The 12,207-nt window shown below is 42.3% G+C and overlaps 1 protein-coding gene across 1 annotated transcript in view; it reads left to right on the forward strand.

Annotated features, from left to right (window-relative positions):
• Nucleotides 1-6: 6 nt before the first annotated feature.
• Nucleotides 7-12,207, forward strand: part of MARCH11 (membrane-associated ring finger (C3HC4) 11) — a 206,535-nt gene continuing 194,334 nt past the window's right edge. The window contains exons 1-2 of the mRNA XM_006874441.1: nt 7-296; nt 1,481-1,636. Coding sequence (XP_006874503.1) covers nt 1,619-1,636 — 18 coding nt within the window. The 5' untranslated portion in view covers nt 7-296; nt 1,481-1,618. The remainder of the gene's footprint in view (nt 297-1,480; nt 1,637-12,207) is intronic.

A 12,207-nucleotide genomic window follows, 5' to 3' on the forward strand; every position in this document is an offset into this window, starting at 1 on the left:
CCCTGCCGCCCGTCGGCCAGGAGGTGTCGGCGGCCGGCGACTCCGGGGAAGGATTCAGACGCCTCCCGGAGGCGGCGGTCCCCGAGGCGGCGGCGGGGAAAGGCTGCCCCGGTGAGCCTGAGGCTGGCGCTGGCGGGGAGGGCGAGCGGCGGGGCTCCGGAGATCAGCCCGAGACGCGCTCGGTGTGCAGCAGCCGCAGCAGCAGCAGCAGCAGCGGCGGTGGCGACCGGCGCGTCGGGCATCAGCACCAGCACCACCAACCCATCTGCAAGATCTGTTTCCAGGGCGCCGAGCAGGTAAGGCCCGGCGGGACCGCGACCGGCTCCTTTAGACCGTTCAGCACCACGGACAGGGCTCGCCTCCCCTGAGGCTTCCATGAAGCTGGTCGGGTCCTCCTGAGTGAGCCGGCCACCCTGTGCTCCTCCGCCCCCTTTATCTGAAGGTAGATCCTTGGTCCCATGAAGAACACAGGACTTGAATTTGATATGCACTTTTTCCCCTGACCTTTTTTGCACATTCCTCTGATGCTTCAATAGTAATGCCCGATTCATTTGCTAAGTGGATGTTGGTTTCTAGATAGAAACAAACATATAGGTTATTAAGCGAAGTCCCTTTTATGCACATGTATCCGAAGGTGAAATCTTTTTTCTCCAAGTGTCTCCTGAGGGCATAATCTTAGAATACAAACTGAGGGTGATTCCTGACGCAACAAAACCCAAAGGGTATTTCCTCATTGCAGGTTTTGGTGACTTGTTCTGTCTGATGTGAAAAACGTGTTATTTTTTGTAAGAGACATAGGCATTTACTTTGAGATTATGAAGCAAAAGACTACTGAGCCAACCAGGTAGTTTGTATTTTGTGACAGGACCATTCTAAAATGATAAACTCTATTGGGGGTACAGGCAAACTTGTATGACTGAAAACCTAGGAAAGGTTATTACAAAATGTGTGGTTTGAGAAAACATGAGGTTTCATATTTTGACCAGTAAGGAAATTACATAAAAATATACAGACTTTCAGGAATATACTTCCCAAAGTCAATATTTCTGATGCTACATTTAGAGGCAGAGAAAAAGCATAATGCTATTGCCAACTACTTTCTGGAATGCATTGCTTCTTTAGTGAGGATTAAGAATAACTACAGAGGAAATGCTTCTGACCATCTACTTAAAAGTTATTAAAGAGATTTACTAGTATGGCTTTCTCTCAAGGGTACTGGGAGTTATATCCTGCAGACATTTTGTATGTTGGTAGAACATTTATGTCATAATTCTAAGCCATAGCTCTGAAATACTTTTTAAGACTTCAGTTTCATTTCCATCAGAGACATAAAGTTTTAATTTCATTTTTTAGGATAGAGCTTGATGCCTTGATCCTTTTGGGTCAGTGGCTTTGAAAGGGAAGAAAGTCAGCATTGGGTTGGGTTCTGAAAACAGAGACATGGCTGTACATATTCATACAAAGCTGGGTTTCTTTTTAGGGGGAGCTGCTGAACCCTTGCCGTTGTGATGGGTCAGTTCGGTATACACATCAGCTGTGTCTGCTCAAGTGGATAAGCGAGAGGGGCTCTTGGACCTGTGAACTCTGCTGTTACAGGTACCACGTCATAGCCATCAAAATGAAGCAGCCCTGCCAAGTAAGTATGCATGCTATTTGCTTCCGGAAATAATTTTGTCTGAGTTGTGACTAAGGCTATCGACGTATGTTACTTTCAACATTTACAGGGAAACAGCAAGATTTAGAATTTGTAGAGATGGGCTTTGAGAAAGCCATGACATTTCATCTGAGAAACTCAAAAGGTGTTTGGATCAAATGGCTTCCTTTTATTAATGTGCCATTTACCGGTAAACAGACCAGATACCCATTTTTGTCTCTAAAACAAACAAACAAACAAAAACAAATTGTAAAAATGCCTTAAACTCCCATAAAATCAATTTTATAAATTAGAAATGGTACCCAGGTTTTTTTTTTTTTTTTAGTAATGCTGTCCATGTCAGCATTGATGCCCCGCTTTGGTTTGTTGTAGGGAAAAGAGATGTGAGTAAAGCCAGACTTGACTTACATGTGGGGAATCTGACTGAACCTACCAGTCCTAAATTGAACACTCTTTTCCCTTCCCGAGGTTTTATCATATGGGGTGTTTCAGAGTTAACTTTTGGCAACTTTCTTATTTCATTGTGTAGATGCAGATGCATTCCCAACAGTTACTTTCAAGAATAGTACTTAAATAATATATATTCATACACCTTTTTGTGTATAGGCACATAATCACACAGTGCACATAAGTCTACAGATGTCCATGGAAAAGTAGGCTTTTAATTTTTACTCTATTTTTCCATGGGGAACCTGATTGAGATTCTCTGACGAGACCGATGGAATGTAAAATGCAAAGTCGTAAGAAGGGCAACTTAAACTAGAGAACTCTGTTATTGATTAGAACTGGTGTGATGGGGCTGAAGCAAGACAGATGCAGAAAGACCAGGGTTCAAACCTCAGAGACTAAGGAGGGAATGGGAGAGGGGTTGAAAATTGGAAGAGGGAGAAAGAAAGAAAACCCAGTCTACCCAGTTTCGATTAATCTTGCCCAATTTAGGTTGCACTAAGTGATTAAAAATAGGTGAATAGTTGGTGTTTGCCAAAGGACCCTGAATTATAGCTGTGTTAATAATTAAACTTTCATAGTTTTTAATTTGTGCAACCCTCGTACAGTTTGCAATTAATTTGCATCTCTGATAGTCTTCACTTAAGTCATGATTAACAAGCATGAAATGAAAATGTGAATTTTCTCAAGCTGACCTGAGGCTCATAAATAATTTGGAAAGAGGAAGCATGACAATTGTGGATGAGTGATGTTACCATGTTAAAGATAAGCACAAGCTCGATACATTTTCCCAGAACGTCTAATTGATTGACTTCCTTAGCTATCCATTTATGGATCTATCACCGTTGTCTTGAAAAACAGATGGAACCATTTCCAAATAACAGGATACGGGTAGTATCATTGAACCTATAATAATTGTAATGACTAGAAATATGTGGAATGATGAAAAGTAGAGAGCTTTGGGGCTCCATTTGTAATTGTCCCGTGGAAACTATTATCATTCGATTCTCAAAAACTGAAGCAGAATGCTATGGTTTTTTTTTTTTTTAAAACTTAGTTGGATAAAAGTCCTGGTAAATCAAGTAGTTTACTTTTCGAATTCGTCATTATAGATGAATTTATACCCATTTTTGTTTCTGAAAGAGAAAAATTGGTAAAAAAGTCTTAAACTCCAGTTAAATCAATTTTATGAATTAGAAACAGTCAGTATACAGTTTGTTTTGCTAAAATTTTGTGCATGTAAGCATTTAAGCCCTGGTTTGGCTCCATTTTTGGAAAACAGAATCAAATAAGGCCAAACTTCGCTAGTTGGTGGAAAATTTGGCTGAACCTATTAATTCTAATCTGATAGGAAATCCTATAGGACAGTTCTAATTTGTCATACACGGTCACTATGAGTCAGAATCGACTTGATGGCACATAACAACATGGCTAATAAGTGTGTGTTTGTATGGGAGGAATGATAAAATTAGGATATCACAAAACTTAACTTAGGACTTGTAGATATTAATTCATTTGGGGTGATTAATTTTGAAGTAAATAGAAGTACGTCATTGATGTTCATTTTAAAAAGAGGAGAACTCAAAGGCAAGGTTGACAATGCTGTTCACTAATTCTAATCTCAGCAGTAAACAAAACCATTGTGTTTTGTCTCATTAAAAAAAAAAATCATTCATTTATCATTTTGACAAAAGCAATATTCTAAACTCTGTACATAAAACAACGACCAAAACAACAACATGATACTACTAACTCATTTATTGTTGCTGCTGTTAAATGCCATTGAGTTGATGCCAACTCACAGCAACCCTGTGTAAGGCTTCCGAGGCTGGATATCTTTGTTGGAGCAGAAAGCTTCATATTTCCCCCATGGGGTATCTAGTAGGCGTGGAACACCGATTTTGTGGCTCGCAGTCCAGTGCTTATTATACAGAGACACCACACTAACTAGGCTTATTGTTGTTGTTAAGTGCCGTTAAGTCAGTGCCGACTCATAGTGACCTTATGCACAGCAAAACAAAACACTGCCTAATCCTGGGCCAACCTCACTACTGTTGCCGTGCTTGAGTCCACTGATGCTGCCACATGGCCAATCCATCTCCTTAGGGGTCTTCCTCTTTTCCTCTGACCCTCCACCTTACCAAATATGATATCCTTCTTCAACGACTGGCCTCTCCTGACAATATGTCAGAAGTATGAGAGACGAAGTTTGACCATCTTGGCCTACTGTCTGCACTTCAGGAACACTCTGGCTGCACTTCTTTCAAAATGGATCTGTTGGTTCGTTTGGCAGCCCATGGCACTCTCAATATTCTCCTCCAACACCATAACTCAAAGGCATCAATTCTTCTATGGTCTTCCTTATTCACTGTCCAGCTTTCATATGCATATGAGGTTATTGAACATACCACAGCTTGGGACAGGTGCACCTAAGCCCTCAAGCTGGCATCTTTACTCTTCAAAACTTTAAAAAGGTCTTGTGTAGCAGATTGGCCTAATGCAATACGTCATTTGATTTCTTGACTGCTGTTTCTGTGAGTGTTGATAGTTGATCCAAGAAGAATGAAGTCTTTGACCATTCTTTATTCCATTGTAAGAATGTTGTTTATTGGTCCAGTGGTGAGGATTTTTGTTTTCTTAGGGTTTACACCCTCGGAAACCCTGTACAGGGTCGCTATGGGTCGGAACCGACTCGATGGCACTTAACAACAACAACAACAACAACTGTTATTATAACAGATACAAACACTGCCATGACCCATGGCTGCCGTGAACTACAAAACAATACTTAGAACCAAGTTGATACAAGTGTGATGAAGGTAATTGAGAGGGTGCCAGCAATGAGCTAACTTCTCACGATGACATAGCATAAACATAAAGCTTGACATTCCTGATGAATAGAAATCAGTTTGTAGAGTCCCAAAGTGTGGATTCTTAAACATAGGTGTTATCTGCTCTCACAGGAAGTTTGTCTAGCTGTCTGGCATTTCTGTTGTGGATGACCACAAACTGTGAGACCAATCCGATTTAGTGTTTATCAAGGTCATGTTTTTATGGAGCATGGTCAAAGAGAAAACCTGTCCTGGCCATACGTGAAACCTTTCATGTTTCATATCTTTCAGTCCTACTTAGGGTTGGAACTCTTCCCACAGCTGTGAGCTAATGATTCCTTAAATGTAGAAGAGAATGGAGAATCAGTAACAGTATGCCTCTGTGAAAGGCACAATCCTAAATGCTGTCCATATGTTGTTGTTGCTGTGTTGTTGTTAGGTTCAGTTCCAACAGAATGACCCATCGCATCATCCTCACAATGGTTGTTAAGCTTGAGCCCATTGCTGCTGCCACTGTGTCAATCCATGTCATTGGGGTGGGGGGGTCTTCCTCTTCTTCACTGACCCTAAATGCTTAATGTATTCTGACATTTAATCTTTATCATCAATCTATGCGGTGGGGAATATTATTGCCAATGTTTTATATAAAGGGAAACTGAGGTTGAGTAAAGTTTAGTGGCTTCTACAAGATACATAGATAGTACAGGGCAAAGCCAGGATTCAAACTCATGTTAGTCTACCTCCAGAGTCCATGGTCTTAACTGCCTTGCACCACAATGGGAAGTGTTCTTTTCTAATCCATGTTAGTCACCTTCCTATTTTTGGGTCTATCCTGGTGTGGTGCTGCCAGCTAATGCGCTGGACTGCAAGGTCGGTTTGAATTACAAGGACGACAGTTCAAGCTCACCAGCTGCTGCTTCTCAGAAACCCTTTACGGGGTTGCTATGAGTTGGAACCAACTCCACAGCACATAACCACCATCATCACAATCCTATGGAAGACTGAGTGGAGCAGGAACTAGTAGCAGCCTGGTTCACTGGGAAGTTCTGGAAATGTCTACAGGTGCAGAACAAACCAACTCAATACTCAGTGACTGAAACAACAATATCATTTATTCTTTCTCAAGATGGAGAGTTGACTGAGGCAAACTGGTGTTCTTCCCCATGTGTGGTGCCATCTGGAACTGTAACCATCCAGAAGATTGACTGGGTTGGAACGTCCACCATGGTGCATTCATTTGACTTGTTGTTAGTGCTGGCTTGTTGGCTGGAGGCTCCATTGGGGCTGTCAACTGGAGCCTTAGTTTTCTCTCCAGGAGACTTGGGATTCACACAATATGATGGTTAAGTTTCAATAGCATGAAACAGTGGGAATTCAAGATCTCTCAAGGCCCATTCTAAGAAGTAGGACAATTTCACTTCTTTCTTTTGGTAAAACAAGTTACAGGACCTTCCTGGATTCAAGAGAAGGGAAAATAAACTCCATTTCTGGATTCAAGAGAAGAGAAAATAAATTAAATTAAATTAAAAAGAAGAGTTTGGCCCTTCTTTTAAAGAGTTGCATTGTTGTTCAGTCAAGTTTCAACTCATAGTGACCCTGTGGGGAACATCTCAGCCATAGTCTGTACATGCCTGAGAAATCATGTGGTCTGGTCCTGCTAAGGCAAGCACAGGCAGGAATTGAAATTCAATACATCTAGGAACTTTTTTCATAGTAACATAAATTTATATTAAGTGATGTTATAAATATCCAAGTGACCCTAGACAGAATAAAAGATTCCTCACCCTGCTGTATAGGGTTTTATGGTATAACTAATTTATTTAATCTGTTTCTTCTAGCCTGGTCTTTGTAACTTCCACCAAATGATTGAGTGGGACCATACAAATAGGGTGCATAGGACTCTAACACCAGGAGTGGTTAGTTTTGCCATCCCATTAGGTTTCAAAGGAGCTGTCTTTAAAGCAGGAACAACAAAATCCCAGGACTTCAAGAATGAAGAGCCATGATCAGAACATGAGATCTTTACGTGGAAAAGTGGTGGCCGAGGTGGGAGCATGGAGAGACAGAGCAACTGTGGGCTTCCTGACCCATGGACTGAGTAAAGCTGAGTGTCTAAAGGCAGGAGGCTAGCTTTCCGGAAGTGTCCTTTGGGTAATTACAGACTGGCTAAAGGAGCTTTGTAATACTTGCCTGAACAGGGTAGAGGCCAAAGGGTCACATGGCAGAGAGGCCCAAGACCAAAGCAAGGCATGCCTGCAGTCTGGCAGAGCAGAAGCGTTCTTGACTGGAGAACTGCTGCATCCTGAGTTGGTTTTGATCCTGAATTGTACCCTGTTCACTTCCCTAATAAACTCCATCATCATGAGTATTGTTTGTGAGTTCTGTGTGGCCATTGCAATGGAATATTGAACTCAAGATATGAAGCAGAGAGCACTGTGGGAGGAATGGTTGGTACCAGAAGAGGCAAAGAAGGTTGCAGGGTAGAGGTATGTTAGACCTCTGTGTCGTAGGACTTGGCCTTAGACTGATTTTGAGTTTGATTCTCCTCCCCCCTTGTGAAGCCAGAGGATGTCAGACATGACATCTCTACCATTTTTCCATGCTTCCAAGGAATGGCTGGCAGGTTTGAACAGCTGTCCTTGCAATTAGCAATCCAGTGCCTATTGTACAGTAGTACATTGGGGCTCCACACTATGGGAATGTTGTTAAGTGCCATTGAGTTGGTTCCAACTCATGGTGACCCTGTTTAGGGCTTCCAAGGAGCAATTGTTGGCTTTGAACCATAGACCTTGCAGTTAGCAGTCCAATGCTTATCCTACAACATCACACCAGGACTCGTTGTAAAGAGTTGCCATCTTTAAATAAACCATAGGCGATGGCTGCTAAAATGGTTCCAGCTAGGAGTAAGATAAGTACTGGACTGCTAACTAAACCCACCAGCCACTCCTGGGAGCCGTATGCAGGGTGACTATGAATCGGAACTAACTCGATGGCATTTAACAACAATAACCCAACCTGGATCTATGCACCTTTGTCAGGTCCACTTTGGTCAGTCAACATCATAACTCCCTTGTGGGGGGAGCTCTGAACCACAGGATGGAAGAAACAATGTATGGCCTGTTGACTCACAGCCATGTTCACAGGAATGGACCAGAGTGGTGCTCAGAGGAAGCTGGAGACTCAGAATAGAAAGACGTAGCCAGGAGACAGGTGTGTGTGTGTAAGGAATACTTGCTGCCGTGAGTCTAATACCTTAGCTTTCTTTGTCTTAAATTTTTTTTAATTGAGATTAGAAATCTTCACAAATTTTAACCTACACTTCTCCATTTCATTGGATTCCATTGTATTGCAGTGATGCTCAGCACTCGGAAAGGTAGCACACGGATCCTCTAGAACAAATTTAAGCAAACAAATTTAAGCTTCAATTCTGTATTGTTGTTTTTAAATGCTGTCAAGTTGATTCTGACACATAGTGACCCTATATAGGGTTTCCAAGGAGTGACTGGCAGGTTTGAACCACTGGCCTTGCCGTTAGCAGTCCAGTACTTATCCTGCAGTGCCACACCAGTACTCTGTATCATTGTTGTTGTCGTTGTTAAATGCTAACCAATTGGTTTTGACTCATAGTGACCCCATATAGGGTTTCCAAGGAGCAGTTGGGGAATTTGAACTGACGACCTTATGGTTCAAAGCAACCTTGAGGTCCTGTGCATTATCCCACAGTGCCACACCAGGACTTCTGTATCATTGTAGTTGTTGTTAAGTGCCATTGAGTTGGTTCTGACCCATAAGGTTTCCGAAGAGCGGCTGGTGAGTTTGAACTGTTGACCTTGTAATTCAAAACCACCTTGTAGTCCAGTGCTTTTCCCACAATGCCACCCCAGGACTCCTGTGTCATTGCAGTTAACTACCTTGGAGTTGGTTCTGACTCATAGCGACCCTGCACAGGGTTTTCAAGGCTGCAGATCTTTATGAGAGCAGAAATCCTCATCTTTCTGCCACGGAACAGCTGGTAGTTTTGAACTGCAGACCTTGAGGTTAGCAGCCTGATTCGTAACCACGACGCTACCAGAGCTCCTGTGTCATTAGTGACAGGGATTAATTTTTAAAGACATTTGAAGTAAGTCACATGCATTCATCTTCCTCCCTGCTTATAGAATTTGTTTTTATGTATGAACATATCCATGAAAATGATGCCTTGATTATATTTTATGAATAAAATCTAATTTTGCTTAGAATCTCAGAGTGTGGCCTAAAATTAGTGAACTGCAAGAATATAGATAATCAGATTTAGTTTGAGTTGTTATTGTTGTTAAGTGCCGTTGAGTTGATTCGAACTAATGCTGATTCTGTACAGTTTCCAAGGAGCAGCTGGTGCGTTTGCTCCACTCACCTTGTAGTTAACAGATTATTCTACATCAGAAGTTGAAGCGTCAACACGTTGAGTTGTTGGTGACATTATAATTAATCTCTCAATGTTCCAGTTTATGAATGCTCTCAGTAGTCTTTCAGGAAATATGGATATTTGGAAGCATGGCATTTTACTAAATAAATATGATTTTAGATGCTTCAAACTGTTGTTACAATTTAGGAAGAAGGAGAGATGGTGTAATTTTGAGTGTTTAGTCACCTAAAATCTTATGAGTAGCAATGAAACACTGTCAGCAGGACATCATGTTTGGTAAAGTGGAGGGTCAGTGAAAAAGAGGGGGAACCCCAATGAGATGGATTGCCACAGTGGCAGCAGCACTATGGGTCAAATGTAACAATTGTGAGGATGGTTCAGGACCAGGCACAGTTTCATTCTGTTGTGCCTACGTTCAGTGGGAGTCTGGACCAACTCAATGGCAACTAACAGTAACAACTGGGATAGATGTAAGTGGGCCAGACATTAGAGAGATGCCGGAAGTCCCTGGGGGGGCAATCAGGAAGGAGCCCCGGCAGCTGGCTGAGCATCTGTCCCCTGGAATGGCAGCAGGTACTGTCATTCCTGTCTCTCCTTCCTTCTGCTCAGCAGAGCTCACTGAGCCAGAAAAAGGACCAGCGATGTTGACCTCCTGCCTTCCCTGGGAGAATAAGGCATATACTTCTGTGCATCTTAGGCTCCTGGCCACTTTCCTAGCTTGTAACTTTTCTATTAACCTTCTTGTTACTGCTTTTCCTTTAAACACTTTCAAGTATTGCTAGCAGCAGGTCTTCTCATAGCAGTAAGGACAACTGAAAGTCTCGCAGGAGGGAGCATGACTTAAGAGCACTCTCCATTTTCAGTCCTATTCTTAAAAAAGTAGAGTCATGATTGATCGTGTTGGAGGAGAGAGGGATCTGGTCCCAGGTGGGTTCATCTTGACTATGGATCTGAGGGCCAGTTTCCGGTCTTACATGAAAGGCACTTTGGTTCAGTTCTTGAAGCCATTATTTTCCTAAATGAGGTCCCACCTCCAAAGTGTTATTTCCACCTTCAAAAGCGATGAAGTTGCCATACGGCTGCGGGTGATGATGCTCTAAGAGATGCTGGCAAATCATCATTGACAATCTGCTCATTTAGAAAATGTTGTTTAGACACTATGGTGTGAACTGCATCCAGGACGGTCATTTGCAGTACTCTGGGGCATTTGCATGTCTCCATGGCTGGTGATATACACTTAAATATTAAATTTTAACGCCTTTCAATATGGCTAAGCTTCGTCTCTCCTACTTTGGACATGTAGTCCGGAGGAAACAATCGTTGGAGAAGGATGTCATGCTGGGTAGGGTGGAGGGTCAGAGAAAAAGAGGAAGACCTCCAACTAGATGGATCGGCCAGGTGGCATCATTGATGGACTCGGGGGTGGCAGCAGTGGTGAGGTTGGCCCAGGATCGAGCATTGTTTCGTTCTGCTGTGCATGGGGTCGCTATGAGTCGGTTCCGACTCGATGGCACCTGACAACAACAACAACAACAATGGCTGGTGAGCTACCACTTTACTGTTTTCTTAAACTGCTACTTGCACTAATGTTCTCTGTAGGTTTCATAACAAACAATAAACTGTGAGGAGGCTTGGATACGTTAAGAAAGGCGTTAAAATTTAATATTTAAGTGTATATCATACTGACATTGTGGAGACCTGGTGGTGCTGTGGGGTAAGCATTGGCAAGTTGGGAAGTTCAAACCCACCGGCTACTCCATTGGAAAAAGACATAGCTGTGTGGTTCCCAAGAGATTGAGTCTCAGAAACTCTAAGGAGCAGTTCTCCTTTGTCCAGTTGGGTCTCCATGAGTCAAAATCAACTCATCAACAGTGGGTTTATTCATTACCTGTTTTATAGGTAATTTAAAATGTCAAAACAAATGAAGAACACATCATAATGTAGCAATTTCCTAGCCTGGGAGGCAATTTTGTTTCATTTGCTTGCTAATGCTCAAAGCATACGAATTGCATTTTACTCCCTGGATCAGTGGTTCTGTATAAACTATGTAAACTCTATTTTGTGTCCTCAGATAACCATGTCTCTCACTGGAGAGGCTGTGTGTATGACGATTTTACATTTTTGATGGTTCTGAGATGGGAGCAATAAGAGACAGAGCCCGTGTGGGGTGGTGTGCAATGGTGTTCACCTTTTAACCTTTCTAGAAGGCAGTTTGGGAACGATTGGATTCTCCAGACCTTTCTTTTCCTTCCTTTAATTTTTCTTCTCATATGTACCTTGTTTATTTATTTTACTTTTTATTGTGATTTGGTGAAAGTTTGTAGTGCAAATCGGTTTTCCATTCCACAGTTCATACTCATTTTTTTTTTCATTACATTGATTACCACCCTCCAAATGGAATACCACTGATTATGCTTTCTCCTCACTTTAAACAATTTCCCTGTCTCCTCCTTCTTTCCTGACCCTTCCTTCTTTTTGAGCTTTGTTGTTGTGTGCCATCAAGTTAGTTGGTTCTGACTCATAGTGACCCTGTCTAGGATTTCATAGTGACCCTGAGGGTTTCCGAGGCTGTAAATCTCTGCGGGAGAAGATAGCCTCATCTTTCTCTCTTGTAGTGGCCAGTGGACTCAAACTGACAACCTTGTGGTTTGCAGTACAGTGTTTATCCTGTGAGGCACAGAACTTTATCCCAGTAAATGCTGCCTTTTTGATCTAGTCTGGTTTAATTGTTCCTAAGAGGTGCGCACTTCTCTGTTACTGTTCACCTTGCTGGTGGTGGTGGTGGTGTGCCGTGGAGTTGATTCCAACTCATTGTGACCCTGTACTGGCTTTCTGAGGCTGTAAATCTTTACAGTAGCAGAAAGCCTCAT

This window comes from Chrysochloris asiatica, unplaced genomic scaffold, assembly GCF_000296735.1.
Source record: "Chrysochloris asiatica unplaced genomic scaffold, ChrAsi1.0 scaffold00278, whole genome shotgun sequence".
NCBI classification, from domain to species: domain Eukaryota; kingdom Metazoa; phylum Chordata; class Mammalia; order Afrosoricida; family Chrysochloridae; genus Chrysochloris; species Chrysochloris asiatica.